The 23,680-nt window shown below is 40.5% G+C and overlaps 1 protein-coding gene across 2 annotated transcripts in view; it reads left to right on the forward strand.

Moving 5' to 3' along the window:
* Positions 1–5,959: 5,959 nt before the first annotated feature.
* Positions 5,960–23,680, forward strand: part of LOC128895470 (uncharacterized) — a 32,599-nt gene continuing 14,878 nt past the window's right edge. For both annotated transcript variants that reach the window (XM_054158074.1, XM_054158075.1), the window contains exon 1: positions 5,960–6,804. In XM_054158074.1, the coding sequence (XP_054014049.1) occupies positions 6,721–6,804 (84 nt within the window). In that variant the 5' untranslated portion in view covers positions 5,960–6,720. The remainder of the gene's footprint in view (positions 6,805–23,680) is intronic.

The raw sequence follows: 23,680 nt of genomic DNA on the forward strand, positions 1-23,680 counted from the left end.
ATATTTATTGAATCTATGAACTAACTTAATCAAGGAACTGCTTCAAGAACGTGGTAATGCATGTGTAACACTATTAACCGGACGATGATACCGTGTACTACCACGCGTTGAGATCAGTCGAGCGGCGTTTGGATTAATTACGTACGTTCGCAACTTCCTTACACGATAACCAGCTGTATTATCGATACTTTACGGGCACCACACGTTACTCCTATGGTTCGCGACGACTCCTAACGAGAGTGGAAAGATCAGACTCTTGAAAATTGGCAGGACATGCAATTATTATACGTGAAATCTATAAATAAACAAGAATTAGGACCAAGGAACCACTACTAATCTCCACAAATCACAATAGACCACCTAATCTTGCACTGTACAAAATACGACATAATAAGACAGAAATATACATTGGAACCTTTTCTGAAGGACAATTTAGATGACAAGAAAAGCCACGATTTAACGAAAATAAAAGAAACTAAATTAATTGATAAGATATTGTAAAACAAACTACATAGTTGATGCGACGTTGAACTCATATAAAAGAAAAAGAATTTGGAATAAATTCTCTTTAAGCTTAAGTTGATATTCGATTGGATGAGAAAATGGATCACAGGAATTTATAAACTAACAAGTCCCTAAAAATTCAGAAGATTGATCCTTCAATGCGTAAATGTATTGTAATAGGAATTCGAAATTTTTAGAATGATATAGAATATAGCCAATCGCGTTCCGTTACGTCGTATGAATTCTCTTAAGTTCTCTTTGAGTTCTCTTTAAGTGAATGTCTCGTTTCTAGCGCTTCAAGGCAAGAGAAGCACAATTAATTCTCGTCGAACGAAACGAAATCTTGGAAAACTCCTTCCTGGACCCGATATTTCCGAAGGAGCACTCGGTAACTGGGCAACCGTTGAGCTTTATTATCTGGCCGCGGCTCTTAAGGCTTTAATTGGCAAGAAAGGAAAATTACAATGTACTCCGGGAGGAGCGGAGCGCCGAAAGGCAACTGCTGGCACCTATAAACAGACGTGAATTGCGAGGTCCGATCGGTGAGATTCAAGGGCTACGCGAAAAGGGGGATGAGGGATGTGGCTAAATAACAACGAAATGCCAGGACCGTGGCCGAAGCCGAGAGAACAAAAGTGGTCTGGCATTATGACGGGAAAAACGGCAGAATGCCATGTGGAATTCAACCGGCGCGTTCCGACGTACTGAAAGTCGGCACGCTTAGAACTTAGTAAATAAACGAGAAACACGCTGTATATAATTGGAAAGGAAGACGGAAAGGACGCGCACCGAGGCGGCGTAAGAACGCGGGAGAGATGAATGCGTGGATAGGGACGCAGAAAAACGGGGACGACGTAAAGAGGGGAAAAATGAGACGGGGGTAAAAAGATTTCGGAGCGAAACCGAGGGGCGAGGGTGGTAATTACGGGAGGGCATCTTGAAAATCAAACGCAACGAGATATGATCGAACGTCTCCGCTTAGAATTCAGATATTGAAAATACTAAACTGTAGGAAAATTGTAAGTTACTCAATCTTTATAAAGTCGTATTAAATGATGTAACTTATAGGATATGTAATTTATACGCATCTTTAGACATCGAGGCATCGAGGTTGGCCAATTTCCGTTCGAAATTTGTATTCGTCGGGTACGGTAGCTCGTTACTTCACAGTCCCTGAACTTGCAATGTTTTCAAGCTGCAATTTTCATCGCCACTTCTTGTTAGAAACGCAAAAGAAAAACGTCTATGGAAGTAGCGCAAGAGGAAGACCGGAGAGGCAAGGAAGAAACGGAAAAGGGAGAAATTGAAACTGACACTTACCAAAGCAGGCGGTCGGGATCGTCGTGCCCGTGCCGGTGGCCACATAACGACTGTTATGTCGGATATGATTATACGGGCAATGAAATACCACGAGCCGAGGAGGAAAAACTTTTTTGTCCGACTTCTGACGATCCAGCGGAGCGTTGCGTGGCCGCGTATATACTCGCCGAAGGAACGATCCATCCGACGCGCCGCGATCGTTCCCCGTCTGCCAACGATTCAACGAAGTAATTAGAGCCTGGATGTATTGCGCTCGTTATCGAGAATTCTTTCGAGACGCAGCCAATAATTAATTCGACGACGACGACGCATGGCTCGGTCGATTTCGATATGGAAGGAACGGAGTTGCCGTACGCCTTCTTTCTGTCGTGTCACACTTTGTCTCCTTCTTCGACGTGGATGCAATAACACGTTGATTGCCACGCTGATTTTTGTGAACATTTTTATGAGGCCAACATTCTGTTTTAACCCTTTCAGACCTGAATCATTTGTTTTTCTCGTAGTAATGTAATTGAATTTTTATAGTTAATTTGGACTTAAATTAATATAAACAAAAAAATCTAAATAGTGTAGTTTTCTAGGAAAACTGGTCTTTTTTATGTGCATGAATAGTGTCGGTAATAAATTAAATTTGGGCAATCTTCAATTGTGGGCGCCAGGTCTGAAAGGGTTAAAATTATTGAAAACTATATAATCTGAAATTTGTCAAAGTATATGATGTTACAACCTTATCGGAATTTAGCAATCTTATCCAGATTTATTTTCTTTGACACCTTGTCTTTAGAATAAGTTTTTTAAATCCCTGAAAAGTCCTTTGTTGTAAACTCATAAGTCCCTCAAAATTCGAAAGAGTAATCGTCCGATGCGTTATGTAATAAGAATTCGAAATTTCTAGGGTGATTATGCTATAGAAAATAGCGAATCGCGTTCCGTTACGTCGCATAAATCTTTACATCAATTATCGAAAGTTACTTAAGACACCATTACGTTACGCTTTTATTCTTGGCGTGCGTTAAACGCGATAAAAATCAAACGTTAGAAACCGAAGGTTGGCGCCAATAGATTAAGGTTACTATAGGGGAAACACTTTTCAAACAAAAATAAAACACTTCGATACGATCATAGTTAATATAAAATTAACGCAAAATCCATACTCTATATCCTTTAAAACGTGTCCTGTATAGAGAGGTAACAGAAATATTTTCTTTAAAAACTCAACCCTCCTGAATCAACAAAACTCGTCCTAAGTATACGATGCGTATTCTATGTTTATACAAGATGCGTATCTCGTATCAAACGGCAAATAAAAACAGGATATGGTAAAAATACAATAGAAACGTACCTTCTTTCCAAACTGGGTACAAGTAAGGTCGAGTCACAAGCGCTACGAGGTCCGATTTACAGCATGATGACGGGCAAGGTTTATGCAAATCCGATGGAAAAAAGGTCCATAATCTGCTCAATAACGATGTAAATCGGTGAACACGTAAACGTTCTAAATCTGGTGCGCATTCCTGCATCGCAGCTTCGAGCTCGCGTTATTATCTGTGGGAAAGCCGGGTTGTGAATCAAGTCTTATTCGCCAGGTTCTCAAGCATCGCTTTGTTTCGCTTGCTACCATAGACTCTATTTATCTTCGCGTCGACCGAAGTGCCTGGCTAAGGTGTGCCTGGTCGAACGATGAAAAACACTAACTCGGTCATAACCGCAGAAATAAAACTATCGACTGTTTACCTCTTATACAAGATGATGCTCATCCTTCAACGTTGATCCTGGAATGGAGATAAATTTTGATACGCAAAATTTATATTTCGATATGAATGGAATTTCAGCGAAGTAAAATTTCACTTACATAATTCAAATCATCGCGACGAACTGTGTTTCGCCCTCGATTACGCTAATTACACGTGTGTCGTAATTGCAATTACAAAAAGTCTCCTCCAGCTGAAAAAGAGACACGTATCGATTACAAAAATGCAGTAACGCGCGCCGGACAGTCTCGAAGTGCCGTTAAATCGCGCAAGGACAACTGCTATGTTGCTCCATTATAAACAAGCATGTAATCAATTTTTTTCAGATACAAGGAAGCATTAAAAAATAATTGTAACACGATATAAATTACTTTGTAATAATATGAGATATTATGACAGCGACTCCCAACTTCTGCTACATCGCTTTATACTATTTGTATTATACCGAAAATATAACAGGTAGTAGCGAATGACGTAAGAATATTCATCGCGATATTTCCAAGCGAAGCCCTTTTGCATATAAAGTAACTTCGTTAATTCATTACAAATTTTTGTACGGCATAAAAATTACTAAATTAATGGTAAATTTATGACGTTACAAGCAACGATTAAGAAGGGACATCGATACAATTATTTTTCACACCGAAATACGGGTGCATAATTCTCGTTTTCTTTTTTTAAATCCGTTAAAAAGAAAGCCACACGATCGTTTATCTTCCGGCACACGAGGGAATACGTAATACATCGCGCAGCTTGACGAATATGATTCACGTTAATTACCCGCAGATTCCGAGCACGGTTAGGAATCAGGCCGTCAAAATGCGTCCACGGCCGCAACAACGTCGTGTGTCCATCGTGAGAAATTTCGCGACTGGAAATGTATTACCGTTAGAGAGCTAACAATGGAACGCGGAACGGGTGATCCGTTTTATTAAGGGTCGAATAATGAGTAACATTAATGCAAACAGCAGGATTGCGCGGATAATGGACGGGATAATGCCAAGAGCGGTTCGTAAGTTTCTAACGAGATGAGGGAGCACAGTAACCCACTCCTTTGATCACACGCCAATACAATGAACGCGATCGTGGACCTCGACGCTCGGTACGTCGATTGGTACGGTTATTTTTTACATTGTACTAATCAAGCATCAGCGATGTTATTAGATGGCTCTGTGAAATCCAATTGCGTGAGCATTTACTTGTTCAATTATTAACAACAAAATGTAAGTATAACACACGCAACCAAACAATATTAACCCGTTTAAGAATTGGACACACAAGATTGACCCATGGCCATCTGATAACAAGAGATCCTCTTAAACAAATGCAACCTCTGTGACACAAACTTATCAGTTCAGCATATGGTTGAAGTCTGTCCAAAGTTTAATATTGCAATAGGGATAAACACAACATACCACTTGATATAAAAAAAGCTCTCAATGATAAAGTTTTAGACCTCAGCAACCTTATTTAAAGAACAAATCAGTCGGTAGTCGCTAATGACCTGTGGAGTTGATGCGACTAAAAATAAATGTACAAAAAAAATTGTGTAAGTATAAATTTTAATTTTGTGTGCATCTTTATTTCATTCTTCCTTTGACCAACTTCGATTCAAATAAAATGATTGCCGATACATTTTCTAGTTTCTGAAACCGAGTTATCGAATCAAAAATTCCTTCTTCTGTACGCTCATCAGTACCATTACAATTTAAAAAAATATTGATCGTGGCCTCGATTTAGGGGAGCATTGATACGCATCATGCGCGCATCGAAATCACCGAGTTTGCGTCTCGCTTTCCAGGCATCGAAATCTCCACGGGAGCCGCGATATAGCGCCCGTAAGCGTCGTATATCGAGCGTCGAGGGATGCACGAGTTAGGTGATCGGATATCAACGGAATCTCCGTGGTTTTTTAACGATAATCAGTCGGTTCGCATCGGGGCATTCGCCAAGGGATCGGAACAAATTGCTTCGCGAACCGTGAGGATCGGCGCGTTGCAACAAGGTAGCCCGAAGCGGGGAACCGGCGGAGGCTAACGAAGGAAAGGGTGCAAGAATGAATAAGAAAAAGATAAGAGGTGCGCGGCGAGGGAGAGGGAGAGGGAGAGGGAGAACCGGGAGAAGCGGAGCGGCGATGAAAATTAAGGGAAGAAAAGTTCACCGGTCGGTGATTCCCACGAGAAAGACAGAGCCAAAAAGTAAAGTGGCGTGAAGCGCAGTCGGCCGACAAAGCTCGCTGGACGAAGAAGAAACCGAATGAGCGGCAAAGAGCGGTCGGTTAGCTGAACGGGAAGGATGAAGATGAAGAACGACGGTGCGTGAAGATCTCCTGCTGTCAGTCGGTGGTCAACCGTCTCGGAGGAAGGACGTAGTGCGGAGTGCTTTGTACCTCGCTTCATTTATCGTCGACGAACCTCGTTTTCTCTTAACAACCCGACTATTTATATTTTGGGAACGCTGAACTAATTAAGGAAAAGTGCAAACTCAATTCCAATTTCACGAAGGAAGCTTCGATTGTCAAACGTAACGTGGTGACAAGGGAGAAGATGATGTTGCAGTGTGTTGTCGACAGACTGCCAAAGGACTTTGACCTTGCGCCGTAAGGTGCGAAAGAATATCCCAGAAATTTAATTGGAGGACTAAATAGACCTCGAGGAAAGCGAGCAGACTATTCTTTATGAGAGGAACGACGTGGGTAATGTTCGGAACCATTTAAAAACTGGTCTGAAAAATGAACTGGTTTTTTTATGGGTCACCGCGTTAAAAGCTACGAAAAAAGGAATGCTACTCACGTATGAATATATCGGGGACTGTGCTTAACGGGACTGTTCAGGACGCTAAAAAAATTGTGCTACCACGTGACCTTGAATTACCTCGCGGCAATACGAAAATACACTCGGCCTATGCGCATACGCGGTCGCGGATCTGCAATTCAAGCAGGGGAATAACGATTCTGTTTCATCGAGATAAGGCTGCTCTTTCGTTTTTGGAACAATCGATTTCTGGAACTTTCGAGCATCCGACAAGATACCTGGTAAAGTTCTGCGATGAACGCGATTCGAATTATTTAAAACGTCGTTCGGAGATTCTGCGCGAGGGAAAACGATCGAGAAAAATCCAGAAGAGAAAGAAGAATCGGTGAAAGATGGCTTCTATGTGTGGCAGCACGAAAAGCTATCCAGCGATAAACACTGGTAGCTATTACAGGCCAGGTGCCTACCCCTATCAGGTGAGTGACTAAATTTCGTTGAAACTTTCCGTGTGAACTGCGTCGACATAGAACATAAAGAATTCGTAAGGTATTAGGGGGGTCAGAAAGTAACGTCGTTTCTTTTACATTAAATTCAAACAAATAAATTTATGGCTAGTTCTTATTTTTAGTCAATTATATAATCGCCTCTGTTTTCGCTACCTAGTGTGCAAATTTACAATACCTAATAAATGATAAACAAGTATCGACAGAAAAGACATTACTTTCTGGCCCCCCTAATAGTATAATAAATGTAAGGATCAGCAAGAGGATAGGCCGAAAATCGAGCTTCTAAGGGTTTTCTAAGGCAAAGGCTTTTCCTACGATTCGTAGTGCTATCGTCGCTAATCTTTATAAGTAATAAAAAAGTTCACGGAACATTATCGCACTCGTTAGCATCTTCTCCGGATATTCGGATGCTTACACTTTGGCTCCGTTATGGTTTGTACCGGAAATCATTTTGACGTGGTCGGCAGCGAACGCATTAAGCTTACAAACGAGGAACGCGACTGAATATATTGAAGGAAAACCCGTTTCGTAGTATGCACGAACGACACGAGTAAAATATCATGAATAATGGAAGAATCAATTGTCTAAGGCCTACGCTGCTTTGGCGGCTACGAAAAGAGAATTCGAATATCTAGTGCTGAACCAGCTTTAATGAACTGCTTGCTGTAATATATGCTTGACTTTTATCGTGGATGCTCGATGAAACCGATAGACAAGAATTGCTTTGGAAAATATTAATTGCTAGACGTTTCGGAGCAGTATCTTAATCTATTTGCAAATGAAAACTAAATTATCGTTGTTTGATCTAACGAGGAAGAAAGCATCCTTTCAACCTTTTGCCTTAGAATTGATTTTACGTAAAACCGCACAATGGAATTACGCTTGAATTAAAATGACCTAAGGTGCTGACAATAAGAATGTTCATGTTCGGAATTGCGATGAAGTCAGAACTACAAATATATTTCACCGTATTGGTTATTACTTCTCGAAAAGACCTGCTAGCTGACGAATATGTAATTGCATATAGACATTGAATTATTGTATTTAACGTATTACGCAATCACTGTGAGTCGCGTCGTTGTTGATAAATAAAAATTACGAGAACGTCGCAAACAAGATGTACCTACATGTTAAATTACGCGAATAAAATGATGGAAACCTTGATGAAAATAGTCGACAGAAATGGAAAATAAAGAATATTACGAGATAACGTAGAGGAGCTTGGTTAAAACAACGAGTGTTAATTTAATTAAGTCAACGAGGCCTCGACGAAATAATAAAGTTGTAAAGGGTAATTTCTCGAGATTAGAAAACTGTGTACGGTAATTAATTGGTAGGCGGTGAGCGCAGTGGGCTCGTAAGATTAGCATCGAACAAGATCGGCGTACCCATCGATAACGAGAGTGACGAATAACGGGAACCAACTATTCTGGCTCGCCTTTTCCGCGAAGCCGGTTAAAAAGCGTTCTCGACTCCTGCTCCGTTTCGCGTTTCCCGCTATTAGCGAACGACACTGAACAATGGCAGTCCCGGACACGGGAAGGACAACGAAAGTGAGAAAACCGGGGAAAAACTTCCCTGGAGATAAACGGCAACTTATCCTGATAGCGCCTTTAAGGAGTGAGAATGCTTTCAGTGTCAAAGATACGACGGAAGAACAAAAGACAATGGGCGTGCAACACTAATTACTGATCTACGAAATCTGCGTTTACGTTAGAACGTTACTATACAGGTGATTCTCGTTTGTTATTAAATATACATCCCTCTTAAGGTAATTGTTTCGAGATTGTCACGTTCGAAAGTGTAATTGGAAACTTCTTTAAAAGCACCGTCTTAATGCTCTCGCACACGTCCATAAAAAAAAAGAATGCGTATATTTACACATACAGTCAGTCCCATAAATATTCATACCTTCTATGCCTACAGAAGAAATTTGTTTAAATTAAATGGTAGGTTTGATGTTTCCAAGTGTATGTTTGTATAAATATGTCGATGTGTATATAAATATATACATGTATAAGTATATTCACATACATATTTATAATGAAAAATTCATTGAAACGAATATTTGTGGGATTTGACTATACATTCGTAATACTTGAGGAAGAATTTCTATTCTTGTTGCTATTATTATAAGCAATAACTCCACAAAAATTCAAATCGTTTTATTAATTTTTATTTGAGTTAAATAAAACGAAGTAACCGATTGAAAAAATACCATGTATTTTCCATTTGAAACTATCGAAAATTTGGGGCACGTGTTAATATTAAAATTGAGAACTCAAATGCAGGAATTTTGTTGTATGTATTTCCAAGGTATTTAAGGGGGTGCGTAACATAGATTTCGAAGATCATTAAAATAAGGTCCACTTTAATGTACAGCGACCTTCGTCCTGAGCTACTTTGTTTGGTACTGCTCCAAAGCCTGCGATTCTAAAGCCGCTGAAAATTTCCAAGAGAAGTATACCTACAATCGAGTATAGTTGCCTTCCGTCTCTGAATTCCGCCAACTTGGTGGTCCAGAGAACAAGACCCATAGGATTTCTTTCGATAGACGTAATTAAATGCGTCGCCTGACCGTCGCATAAAACAATATGAAACGAACGGACCACACGTACCGAGTCTGCGTCTGCTGGAAACCTTGGCCTTGTCTTGCATGAAAGCATTACATAAGTTCGCCTCGCTCGGCATCGCGTGAAGATGATGCTCCGCCATTCTTCGGCTTTCTTCTTGTCCTCTCCTCTTCTCACCCACTGTCTCGACCTGCCTTTCCTTGCCGCTTCGATACCCTGTACTCTGTCCTATGCCTCGCCCGTTGCTATTCTACGGGACCCTAAACATGTACAGTGGATGGAAGAAGTATTCGTACGGCGAACAATTTCAGTACAATGCGTGCGTTCGCTCTACCTAGCTCGATAACATGTAAATTTAACGTTGTTCTTAAATTCTATCGAATCTCTACCACACTTGTAGTACAGCTTATGCTGTAAGCTTAAACTTCGTTTCAAAGTTCCTGATACGTATCCTGAAAATTGCTCGTTCCCGTTAGCACATTTCACGAATTACAGACGAATGATACGTGTCAAGATAACGACGTACTTATCCACGGTAATTCGTGTAACGCACGATAAAGATCCACGGTGCGTGCAAGCAGACCTCTCCCTAACAGAGAAATTAACACACCACGAACCGAACGAGAGTTAATGCACGACACCACCGTCTCAACCTGAGAAAAGTAGTTGTTATCTCGAAATATGCACCTTTCTTCTCTTTTTTTTCCGTGATACATCAATTTCGAAGCGTGCATTATCCGCGCAGACTCGCTCATTTTCACAATATTCCGTTAAAATCGCAGGCTGCGAACGGTGAGCGTCGTACAATTAAAATCTACAATGCAATTAAGGTCTCCCCTCCCATCAAGACGAGGCATTTCTGCGTGTCATTCCGGTCAAAGACATGCGTGCTTCACCTTGCGATGTTCGTTGACCCTAGAGGGACAGATGTTCTATTGTTCCAGAGGCCCCTGTATCCTCCCTGTCGTTCATGATTCCAATATTCAAGAATGCCTTTACCTCTCCGCCAAGAAATTCTCTGCATTTACAGTGATTCGGTGTCTTCGACAATTCACCCTTCGCATTGCAAAAGTGCCACATTATCTTTGCTATCCACTGCTTTAAATATAATATCCTTTTGTTCCAACATAAGCGACTGCGTTTCCGGTTGACTAAACCGTGATACATTTTCTAAGCGACGCCCGAGCCTTGAATAACGAATGCAAAACCGTGGGATCCTCTAGATGGACTTCATCCTTGATACACTCGAGTGGCCAGCGTGTATAGATCGAAGGATGAACGATATCTGATTCACGCGACAATGTCATCAGCCTTGAACGGTGACTACGATTGTAGTCAAGGTGTCACTCTCTGACAGCTCGTGTAATTACGGACCGACACAGCGCGCGATTCTACTATCACGGTTTGCTGATTCATGCTAATATAATGTTAGCTTGAAATTGTTAGTTACAGTTGCTCTTGAGATGGGAAATACTTGCTTTTAGATTTAAGGCTTTCGGGGGTATCATTCGTTGTATTCATGGCTTACAGTATCGAAGCTACCCATCCTTAATAATCCAGACTGAAATCAGACTCTCCAACCTTCAAGAAGCCACGAATACTACAAAAACTTTCTCTTACATATCAAGAAGGATAGATCTGTTCATAACAACTATACAAATCATTTTCACTAAATATCCAAGTATCAGGTCTACTGGAAAGTTCTGTCCTTTTTTAGAATAAAACAAAAGAATAAATTTTTCATACCTCGAATAAATCTAATCGAATAATTTAATTTTTATCATTACTTCTGACTTCTTGCCGGCGTGATTGCAATTTGTATATCATTTTTAACGAACAGAACTTTCCGGTAGACCTAATACGTATGTAGACTCGTCTTGACAAAAATATTTCCAGCGTCAAATCTGAAGCGAGGGAACCAACGATAACGATTTATAAACGAAGCCCCGACGGAATAATACAGAAGGTAGGCACGGCTCTCGTCCTGGTCCCTTTTGTCGACAACGGGAGGCCGCACGGAATGCACGTCCTGGACAAATCGCTATCAGCCTCGGCATTGCGCGAGAGTAATGACTATAATCCCTCGACTGATTTTTCATCTTTGTCAACCGCTGGCGTTCGAGCCCGCGCGTTACAATGTGAACGTAGGAAATTGTTCCGAAAGACGTCGCGGACAAGTTCCGCGTTTACGGGCGAACGCACACGCGGCGCGCATCAATAACGCCATTATTACGAACCGTAAACGCTTCGTCTTCGTTAATCTTCCGTTTTAAAGCACTCGACTTGTGGGAAAGTCCTGTCGCTTTTTGCGCGTGCGACATTCGACCTGGCCGTGACAAACGGGAGAACCTGGAATAGTTACCTACGGGGTTATCGCTGATTTATCGTACACAGCGTGAACTGTTACGTAGCGCGATTTCTTAGCCCTTTCGTTCTCGCTCTGATCGTACGGTTACATACGCTCGCGAATAAAAGTTGCTCCGCTATTGCGTGTATTTCATTTTGTCTGTTAAAGGGAGGTCGCTCACGTGGAAATCAACTATCAGTAATTGTCCATCCATGCAAAACTTTGGAAATTCGTATTCTAATACGGCGGGATCACGAAATTCGTACCCTTACGTTAATTTCGATACACCACCACTCTCATATCTTTTACTACTGCAACTCCATCTTAAACCTGCTTGGACTCATTAGCAAAGCTTACTTGATAGCTCCTGACTTAGACGTGACGCGATTAATCATTTGAATAATTTCCTTCCTCGCACGATCCTTGGTACGATTAAAAGTAACGGACACGTTGCTATTTGTTCGTGTTATGATACCGTAAAGAGTGATCGAAAAAATCGACAGAAGTTTCCCACGGTCGTAACGCGATACGTCAGTCATCGAGTGTTTCTCTTCCATGTATCCTTTTCCTTTAAAAATTGTACTCGAATCACGTCTAAAGATGTGCTCGAGACCATTGAGGATTCTTAAGAAAACGCACACAGGGAACGTTAACAAAGACCGCGATTAAAGCTGTGATAACAATGCTGTCGTTCATCTCTTCATCCTTCCTTCGTTCCGGCCGTTACTTCGAGTGTGTTTCAGCGTTACGTTGTTTGCCAGCGTTCCTGCCGCCTTCACGCTGTCATCGTCAGGGGCCTTACTCCTTGCTCACTTCTCCGTGTCCGTTCTTCCCTGTTATTTTTTCTCTCTTCTTTGCTTTTTCCTTGCTCCTCCGCGATTCGATAACCGAGCACGCGGTGACACTAAATTCAAGGTGGCACTGACCTAGCTGGCTAGGACCACCAGAGTTGGACCGTTCCACGACTCTCCAGCTCGCTGGTAGGTACTGTTATTTCACTGGCATACTTCGGGCTCGAATACCAAATGAATACGGACGGTGAAAGATACACGGAGCACGCCGCAGACGAACGGCGATGCATCAGGAATTCCATCTGGAGCTAGATACCGTGGATCAGTCAAGGTTGAATGCTCGGGTTCATCGTCCGAATTCCTTCTAAACCGCCTGGACAAATTTCGTACATGTAATATATGTCTTAGCTTTCCGTGGAACAGTACCTCGGTTATACGGCCATACCTGCTCCCATTCGGAGGTGATGGGTTTGTAAAACGACAAACGGGCGCCTAATAACTGGTTATTTATTAGTTCTTACTCTAACGAACCTTCAAAAGGCCGACCAGGAAACAGAATGGAAAGACAAGCCCTGTCCATTGTTACATTTCATCGAGGCAAGTACTCGGAAACCTCTTAAAACTCTAGTCTTGGACAATTATAAGGAGTTTTGCTCTTGGGTCCTCTTATTCTGAGCAAGTCTATTGCTATCAACAATCCCAGGGACAGACCCGGGACAAATTTTGAACAGGTTCCATACAAATTCTGTTCACGTCGCGTAGATCGTTCTTACGGAGTGACATTCGGTTCGCCGATATCTGGAACAACACCTGTCGCCGCTAAAAACGTTGTAGTTGAACTTGAAACGCCGCGCGAATATATTAACGCTGAATAAAATTGCATAACGATCGCACGGTTAAGGAGGTACTGTTATTCCGTTGTACAGGACGACGAATAAAAAAGGTGCAACACTTTAATGACTAGGAAAAGAAAAACCACCGTGTTAACACGTTGAATACCACGTCACCCATATATGGGCGACAGAGCTTTTCGCTAAGGAACATCAACAATTAATTTCTAAGGGCTATGTGTTAATGAAAACGAGTCTGGGTAGAATTCGTACGAGAATACAAAAGTAAGTGATACGACAAATGTTAGATTCTATAGTTTTCGATTGTCTCGAGACAAAATTTTAGTCCCGTAGACATTTCCACGTGAATCAGTCTGGCAATCAACGTGTTAAATGTTTTTAAATAGACTGTACATTAGCGGAGAGTCTTAAATAGTCTCTCCCGCATAAGATCGCGTAAATTCTAGGTCGCACGGGTCGCTGAATTACAAAATTGCGTTAAACGGAACGCTCGTGTCGTTAGATCCTGTCGTGTTTGTAACTGTGCGTGTACAGTATCCACCAAAAGCTTTGCTACGATCATGTTATCTCCATTATTGATCTGGTTGTTAATTGTGTACCGTACGATGACATCTGAAAGAGAGACTATTAATGCTGTTTCGCAGTTTTGTAAGACTTCGCGAAAATTTTGCTGTAAATTCCTGTAATTAAATTAAAATTTATTAAATTAAATTCCTGTAAATTAAAAAGTCCTGTCACCTTTAATATGGATGACGTGGCGGCCAGCGTGTTAACTAAGACTCTATTTGTAAACAAACACACGTTTCGATATCTGGGTTAAATTCCTGATCTCGATTCTCTTTCTGTAACGCGTAACCGCTATCCAAAGTGTTCCATCCTGCCTGTGGGTTCAATTATAAGGCTATTTATGCACGCATGGAAAGAGGAACGATCATGAAAACATCTAGGATACGATATGCAGGGGTGTGCGCGAGATGCTTGCCAATTTTCCACGCGAATCGCCACGAAATGCGCGTAAGTGACCTCGAACGCTGAAATTGGCATCGATCGTTACGTCGGTATGCGGTCACGATCTTGATCTTCGCGAACACGCGATGCTTGATCGTCCATTCACGCTCGATCGTAGGCGAATAGTTATCGTACTAGTTCAACGCTGAGCTGCGAGCTATTTTCAAAGGCCGGTATGCGCATCGCGCGCAACAAAATGTAAAACGGAATCAAGAAAAACGGAATGAGAAATGGAAGAGAAATAACACGAGTAAGAACAATATTTGCGCAGGGCATTGGACAAAGCAGATTTACTAAAGCGTAAAGGATGTTAAAAAGGGTGATATCTGATTAGTATGATATCCTTGGAATATACTTTCATCGTTGGATATCGATATCAATAATTAAACTACGGATCTTTATGCAAAATAAAATCTTTGCAAACTTACCTACAAAAATTGAATCTAAATAGGAATTTATTTTACTTTGCAAGTATTATAATATGAACTTTACTTTCGGTATTTTTTATATCCTCGCGCATTCAAATTTCCTCTAAATGCATACAAATCTGCAGTCCATTCAAACTAGCATACATTTCGGAATTATTGAGTGCCTATCTGCTGTGAATTATCTATCATACCAATCAGCATTAGGAATCAGGGTTTTAATTTATCTAAACAAGTGATTTGATATCGATGCTCCAGATTACAGCCACATTCGTACTTTCGTTCAATTTCGTATCGATAATTACATCGCGCTGAATCGAACGACGAGAAGCGTGAATGAAATGAACCAGAATTGATAAGTTAATTACCGCGACGTACAGAAGATATTAATAGTCTTTAATTACCTGCTTTTAGATTCTACTCGAATATTGGCTGCGTTTATTCAAAGTCGAATGCAGGTATAATCAGATCTCTTCGTTAATGAGGCGGGAGGCGCATCGAAATAGAAACGTGAAGCCGACGGGTGACCTTCCTTTTTGTCTAGCCACGACCGCCGTAAAGGCGGACAGTTAGGTTCAACGGACCCGGATTATGAGTCTGTAACTCTGCATGTGTATCTGGACGCTTGCACGTTACCAAAGTCACGTTTAACAGCCGATTATCCGCGTAATCTGTAACTCAATTATATTTACGACAGCAATAAGTCGATTAGAGATTACGATGATCACAGCATCGAGGACTGTGCCAACAATGAGGATCGACTCACTCCGAGTTTCCATTATTGTCGCGTTTAATCTGATGTTTAGATACACCGTGGATATTAGCCAAAGGTTAACCGTTACGAGTTTCCTTGTATTCCGTGCCTCGTCTTCGACGTTAAGATCTCGTTCTCGTGAAAAGAGTCGGCATCGTTAGATAAGACCGACAAAAAGCATTTTATCTCCTATTAAGTCTAATTTACTAACAATGAGATGGTTACACCGAAGCTTCGAGTATCGAGGATTCGAATGGCTATTTCCTGTACAATCACGTACCATTCGCGTATTCAGAAGTTACCTCCGGATGCATATCAAGTTACTAGAAACTTCTCAACAACGCGCGGATCAGCGTAATAGGTATTATTACGTTGTTTTCCTCTCTATTACCCTTGTTTATTTTTCGCCTAATGAGCATGATTTAAATCGCTGTCTATCGCGAGGAACGCGTTCGTGCGTGGAAGCAACTAAAATGAAAGCGGTGAAGAATCATTTACGCTACCATGATTCAACCGATATAGCACTTCTTAATTGAGGGGTCATCAATAAGGAGGCAGCTCCATTTTTTCAATTTTTGAGAAATTAAAAAAAACACGTTTTAAAATTCAAATTTTTGAAATTTTCTTTCTTTCTCTTTTTCATATCGTAGCACAGGTACCTAATTAGGAAATTTGGTAATTCCGGATTCCATGGTTTCTTTTCATAGCGGTGAGGTAAGGATTAATGTTCGGAGCTGCCTCCTTATTCCAGCACACCTCACGATTGCTAAAATCTTATCTTCGAAAATATTGACAAGATACATTTGCGTTCCCGTTTCTTTCGTTCGTACCAGAAATCAAATTCTGCCGGCAACGGTTCATTAAACACGTGTACACTAAGAATAATTAACATAACAAAGGGAACGCTTGTTTGCTGAGAAAAACGCCGACTAGGTGAATTTCCATAGGCACCGCAAACGTAACTGTATAAAGTGAAGCTGGATATCAGCTACACTTCTTCGTGCACGTAGCTTCTATTTACTTATGGTATAATAAAGACGTTATTGTTATTATTATCTATGATACCCGGTACTCGCCCTGGAGGTTTCCAAGCGGGCGGAGGTTGCTTGGAAATCCTGGATCTAAACGGTAGGGTCCTGAGAGACCCAGAAGGTCAATCCAACACGGTACATCACGACTCCACGGTCTCGGCGTCTTCCGCCTCGTGGTAAATCATGAAGAGGCGGAGATCCTGCACGGCATCTCCACTTCACTTAGTGGAGCCACTAACTCAAACTATATAAAACGGTTACAGGCCAAGACGATCGTGCCATGGTTAACGTGATCCCATTGTACGAAGTACATTCTGTACAGAGTAATCCAAATTTTCAATGCATAGTGTAATCATCCAAATAAATAAAAAGTGGATAGGTGAATTTTTAGAGCTTTAGTTACCAACATTTGGGCTTTTCAAAACTATTTAAAATTTAGACCGCGATGGTATGGTACGAAGTACATTCTAGACAGAGTGAACTAAATTTAAATGCATACTGTAGTCATCCGAATAAGTAAGAAGTTGATCTGTAGATTTTTAGAGCCCTAGTTATTACCAACACTTTTGAAGACTAATCCTTTTGAAAAATACCCAAAATTTAGACCGTCGATTCTGACTCATCCTGTATATCCTCCTCCGCGTTCCATCAGGCTCCGTACACCGAGGTCAAGAGAAATTCACGTAACCGACGCCTTAATACTGGACGTTACTCTCCATTATGCAATCGTTACGTTGGGAGTCGAGTTAACGGTCCGACGTCCGTGAAAACATTGAACTCGTGGATTGGTCACGAGGTGCCAAAGCCTGGGGGAAAAGGCGTAGGATTATCAATTAACATTCTCGTAGTTTAACTAAATCACGTACAGGCTCGATCGCGACGAGAACCGTCAGCGATTACGTACGGAACCGTTGACAAATGGAACACCGTAACGGACATGACGTGCGCGCGTGCTTGTACCTACGAGAGTTCACTTTCTTCCTCAATGAAATCAAGACTTACGACATTCTGAAAGGCGAAACTGAATGAAACGCGTACAAAAACACGCTGCGCTCGCGCCCTGCACGAGAATCTCAATGTCAATGTGAAACAATATAATACTGGCTGGTATCAGCACGTGCTTAATTATCTTTGTTAAACGCTTCAACCTTATATCTGGTTCCTATTCGGTAAAATGTTATAATAAACGTAGCATTAAGCTACAATTAAGCTACAAAATTAAAAATTTACGAGATCATTTTTTTTTTCTTACTTACACCCTCGCTCGTAAATATGTGGACACGTACTACTTTTAATGAATAATTAATATACATCGTAAATTATTACTATACAATTTTTGTTGGTAAATTCTATATTTGATGTATATTTAACAACATTTAATTATATTACATTTTTTGACTGCCATATTTAATTTTATATGAGATCGTTTAGATAGAAAAGTTTAGAACGAATGTTCAATATATCAAACACATTTGTGGCGAAATATTACAAAATAAAGAGATAATATTACTTCGGATACAATGAAGAAATTAATAGTATCCAAGTCTGGTAAAAAAAATGTTAACATTATCTGGTTATCTCTAAAGCTTTTTATCATTACTAATGTGATATTAAAAAAAACTATTAATACAATATATTCGCTAATACAACATAAACATATCGAAAGATAAATAATATAATTGATATCAATAGATTTGCAACTGTTATTGAATATTTAGTGTCCACATACTTCTGAGCGGGGGTGTATATTATTTAAAGTCACATGGCCCCTTAGGGTATTGGCGATCACATTTTCACGGAGATTAAAATGTATCATATTTAAATTATATTTTTAGTCATTGTGTTATATGAGGTCGATTATTCCTATTTTTTTTAGAAAAGTATGTAAATATTTAAACAACTGAAAAGTAGAATATTAAAGGAGGGTCGAAACGTTTAATAAAAATGATTAATTAGCTTGTACCAGATTATGTACACCATAAACTGAATTACACCTAACAAGCAATCTACAGAATTCTCAATAACAATACGCATTTTTCTCACAGCCAAGAAAAGTATGATCATATACGATACACACGCACACGCGAGGATGTAACCTCAACGAAATCTTTCGTATAATAACGCTGATCAGCCGACGTGATGCTCAATGGAAGCACGTAAATGCAAATTTGAAATCGTTCCCAGCGTTCGAGAATCAAATGCGTACTTCCGGCCTCCACTTTCGGTGTAGGTGTATCCTGTCAGGCAGCCCTTATGCTTTACAATTGTATAGATATTATCGTCCCAAAAGACGTAAGTAAGCGCAGCTAATTTCGAATTTTTGCGTTATCATTCGAATCGGTTAATGTCGAAAAATTCTTGGCTAATTGAACGTCGAGAGAAATTTCCGAGAAAAAGAGGGCCGCGTCGAGCATTAAAACGGCGAAATAATAAACATTAACGACACCCGGATAATTCTGAAGATAACATTCTTGATAAAAGTGCGAGTTTGCCAACTCTGGAAGTTACACGAGCCAGGACATAATAACTAAGTGGTTGCGATCAAACGCGGCAAAAATGAGGAGATTCTCGAGGGTGTCTTCTCGAAGAAGTGTCCGGGCGTGGATATTATCTGCTCGACCGTTCCAAGTTCTTCGTGGTTCGAGGGTGATGATTACACGACCGGCTATGGGGATGAGGTTACAGAAACGACGGGGGGAAATTGTTGCTGGACACACTGCTAACAACGGTTACAGCAATTACACGCGCGCCGGAGATCGCAATCTTCGCCAAGAAGATTCTTAAATGTTCACGAAGCCTCGGATTTCATACTTGACACGATCGTTGCGAGTCCACGGAATCCCCACTAAAACAGGCGTCTAAAAATGGTAACAGTTTTAACTCGTTAACTGCCAGGCTAAGACTCGCGAAAATTTTTACCAAGTTAAAACTTTGTCTCGAGACTGTTGAAGATTACATAATTTAACATCTGTCCTAGTATTTCATTCTTTAACCTATTTAATGCATAAATTCTACCCAAATTTATTATATTTTCACTATTGTCTCACTTTTGGAATCAATTTTTTTAGATCCTTTTCGAAAACTCCTCTCCCTGATAAATTCTATACACACTTTTAGCTACTGACCAACGTAAAATTATAATTTTATAGAATAAACTTACGCGTCGTTTTGTAATTAACAAATAAAAATTGAGACACACTATGATTTCGCTGACGTAACGTCATTTTATAATCAAAGAACAACCACCAACGGATCGTGCTTCCTTCCGTGCATTCTAAATTCATGCGGAAGATGCTGGAGCGCATACTAACTCTCTTACTCCGACCATTCACAGTGGAAGCTAGTGTCATAGCGAAACTAACGTTATTTATCTCCGGATGTCACTTGTGAACGTACACTGCCGATCATTAATTTCAACACACCACCGTATTTGTAATTTTTTCAAGGTGAGATACAAGTCTCCCATTTCTCTTAGAGTATATCCTACACGTGATTTTTATTCGCAATTCGTTCTTCTTGATCGCATCTGTCAAGATGATCCCTCAAGGGTTAACCCTTTGCGCCCGGGTGGCGCCTCTAGGGCGACATATGTAATTTAAAAGTGATTTTGTGAACGTGAAATTTCAAATTCACTTAGATCATAATACAACTATTTATTAATTGAAGTAAGAATACATTGAGTCATGAACGTTCGTAGATGTTTCTCTTCGAAGTAGAGTTTTTGGTTTCACAGAAATTTATTATAAAAATGGACTGGATTTGATTCTATAGAAAAATGCCTTGAGCGCCAAAGGGTTAATACTGTTCTCTATAAACCTCGTTATTTAGCAAGTTATGAATATGAAATACTTTGTGACAACTGAATGACATGAATAAGTGCAAGCATCGCTTACATTAATTACGTTTGTCCTTTTTTGTAGAAGTTATAAGTGGTATATCGAAATTAATGGCCGACAGCTTAATTAATTTCCGTTTCCATTCTACATTGTTTAAGAAACATGAATGCACTATTTAGACAATTGTACGCAGCCATTCGTGGCGTGTCTATATTTGTACCAGGTAATGGCACTCCAAACGGGTATCTCGAGAGAAAAATGCGAAGTCTCGGTCGGTCGGTTTTTTGCCGCCTCTCCCAGTTGCTTTTCCTCTTTGTCGAGGATCAGCACAACGCCAGATAAAGGGAAGACGCGGCCAGATGCGAAACATTTACCGGTACAGGCGCCACTTAATATATTGCAATAGGATGCACTGACCATGTATGCACGTTAGACTGGAATTCGATGTCATTCATTAGCGTAAACGTGGAGATTAAATCGGGCTAAGCTTGAATGCCTTTCCTTGTTTCTTAATTTTATCGTCGCTAGGATTATTTCTAGCACGCCTATATAATCTCGAACTCGTTCGCGCCTTTTAGCACCGCCACGAGTAGGATATATTCCTCAAGGTTAGCCATAACTTCAAGGTCATTTTTATAAAACTCATAATGAATCTCACAAGTACATAAACGTGATATATCGCATCGAATTCCTCGAACTCGTTTGCATCATTCCTCAGCCTCATCGGTAGGATTACTTCAAAGCTCGGCCATTTACTTACAGAACGACTCTATAAAATTCAAAATAGATCTCACGAGTATGTGAAGATCCGATTTAAAGCGATGTTCTACGTACAATGTTTCGAACTCGTTCGTATCTTTTCCCCACAATCGTGACACGAAGCATGATTTTTTTAATGTTCCTGTATACTTCAAACATGGGTCTCGCAACCAGGTAGGTCACTTAGGTCACTTAGGTTCGGGAATCTTTGCAACGTGTGCACACGAAATAATTAGCAGCCATGGTGACGCTAATGGTACGGGGCCCGAGGCTACCTGCATTTGCCGATGCTCACCGAATGCAGAGGTATCTTAACACGCTTTATCCTGAATCGCTACATCAAGGCGGACCTGTTCCAGGAATATAAGAAGGCAAAGAGGCCCGTCGACTCGATGCTTTTCCGCTAGCAGCCCTTTTCCCGAGCGGTCTAAGCCAGGAGCTGGGCATTCGTTACAACCTGTATCTACCTGCGAACGTACGTACACGTTTCTAAGGAGTCTCATTAAGCGAGACAAGGACGAGAGGTACGGTGGCGTCCTTGAGAGATCTTTGCACTCGCCGGTCGTAGTCGCATCTTCTCCTCGCGTTTTCTTCATGCCGCCCCATCGAAGGCCGCGAAATGGCTCCGCCCAGGTCATGGTCCACGCACCTGGCATGCACATTGCACCTGTGCCGATCTCTGCCTTTTTCTGACCTTACTTTTTCTCGGTGCTATCAAACCTCTGACTGCGAAGGGCGTACATATCTGTCCTCGACAGTTACACTCAGAGATATATCTGAATACGTTAAATTAATTTTTTTTTAAACAACACCTTATAGAGAATGACAGAACGAAACTTTCTTATATTTACAGTTTATTCGTACGACGTTTAGTTTCGAATGTAAAAATCCGAAATGTTACAAGCCCTTTTCCCCGAAATTCAATTACGTTATAAAATATATAAATTGCTGTAACTTGGCCGAATTTCATCGAAATTCTTTCTATCCATTACTGTTTATTAATATTTAATCATCAGTTAACGATACTTTTCATTTTCACCGTTGCTAATGTAACTGCATTTCAAAAAAACGGAATTCTAGGCTATTAATTTTTATTTTTGAAACTAAACGTCGTATGAATAAACTGTAAATATAAAAAAGTTTCATCTTATCATTCTCTATAAGGTGATATTTTTAAAAAATTCGACTGTTCCAGTGATGCACCCCTTAGAACAAGTATTATCATCGGTTAAATTCGAACACTCTAGGTTTCTGCATGCCTCGATGTCTTCGAATTAAAACAAAAATAAATTAGACAATTTTCTTTTGGATAAACAGCGGGAGAAAAACCGAACAGTTATTAATATTATTACATTAAACGGTAACTCAGCGAAGACCACTGACGTTCCGTTCGACTTATCGGCTTTCATCGGTTCGATGATTTATGGCATTCTTGCCGGCGACGATTTAAAGGTGCCGCAGTGATTCAACGATAAGCAGAATGATGTATGAGACGAGAGACTTGGCACGGTTCACCTTCCCGATTTTGTGTTTCGACCGTTGTAATTAACTTCTTCAGGCTCGCTGCACGTTTACGTCGAGTTCTTCGTGTAGATTCTGTAAACAATTAACGACATCGGTTAGAAAACATTGCAAATAATTTACTACTAACATAGTTGCAACTAAGTAATATTTTTGTTCTGAAACATACCTTTCCTGATTTATATAAAAAGTCGTGACTCTTCTTTAAACAAAGCTTTCATTCGTGCACTTTACACTGGAATTATATACCGCAATTGTTAGTACAATATTAAACGAAAACCAATGAATTAGAGCTACGCGTAAAATATTTATTCACCCCCAAAAAAAGATTCAGATCAAAAAGAGTTAGAACGTTGATCATGTCCTTTTTCCCAATCCGAGAAATATATTCAAGCCTTCAAATAAATCCTTCGACCAGCAGAGATATCTCAGCAATGTCGTTAATCATTCCCGCGTCATTATTTCGAGTAAACGCCGACAGAGATGGATGTTCCGTCTAAGCCAAGAGGTACCGTCAAATTTAATTCTCAAAATTCATGGGCTACGTGAAGCGTGGAAAGACGCTAGTCCCATAACGCGTCGCTGTACTCGTCCCGATAAAAATATCTATTCTTCGTGCATTGCGCGAACGAAACTGTACCCATGGCTACACCTGACGCAATAATCGAACGCCTTTTACGAAACGTGATTACCGGTCAGGAAAAGTAATGATGTGCAGGTTTTGCTTCCGTATTATTCTACTTGGATTTAATAACGCACTTTCGCGTGCGCCAAAGCTAATGCCCTCTATAAGAATCGCGTAGCTGTTACCACGCTTTGTGATCCATATAGTTGGATATGCTCGGTAACGCAAGTTAAGTACGCACCACTAATTCTTTTTGCAGCTTGCGCATATCCAGAAATGTAGAAAGAGTAATGAACAGTCAAGTAAAAAGCGTTTAAACTTGGAC

This window comes from Hylaeus anthracinus, unplaced genomic scaffold (genome assembly GCF_026225885.1).
Source record: "Hylaeus anthracinus isolate JK02 unplaced genomic scaffold, UHH_iyHylAnth1.0_haploid 5, whole genome shotgun sequence".
Classification (NCBI taxonomy): Eukaryota; Metazoa; Arthropoda; class Insecta; order Hymenoptera; family Colletidae; genus Hylaeus; species Hylaeus anthracinus.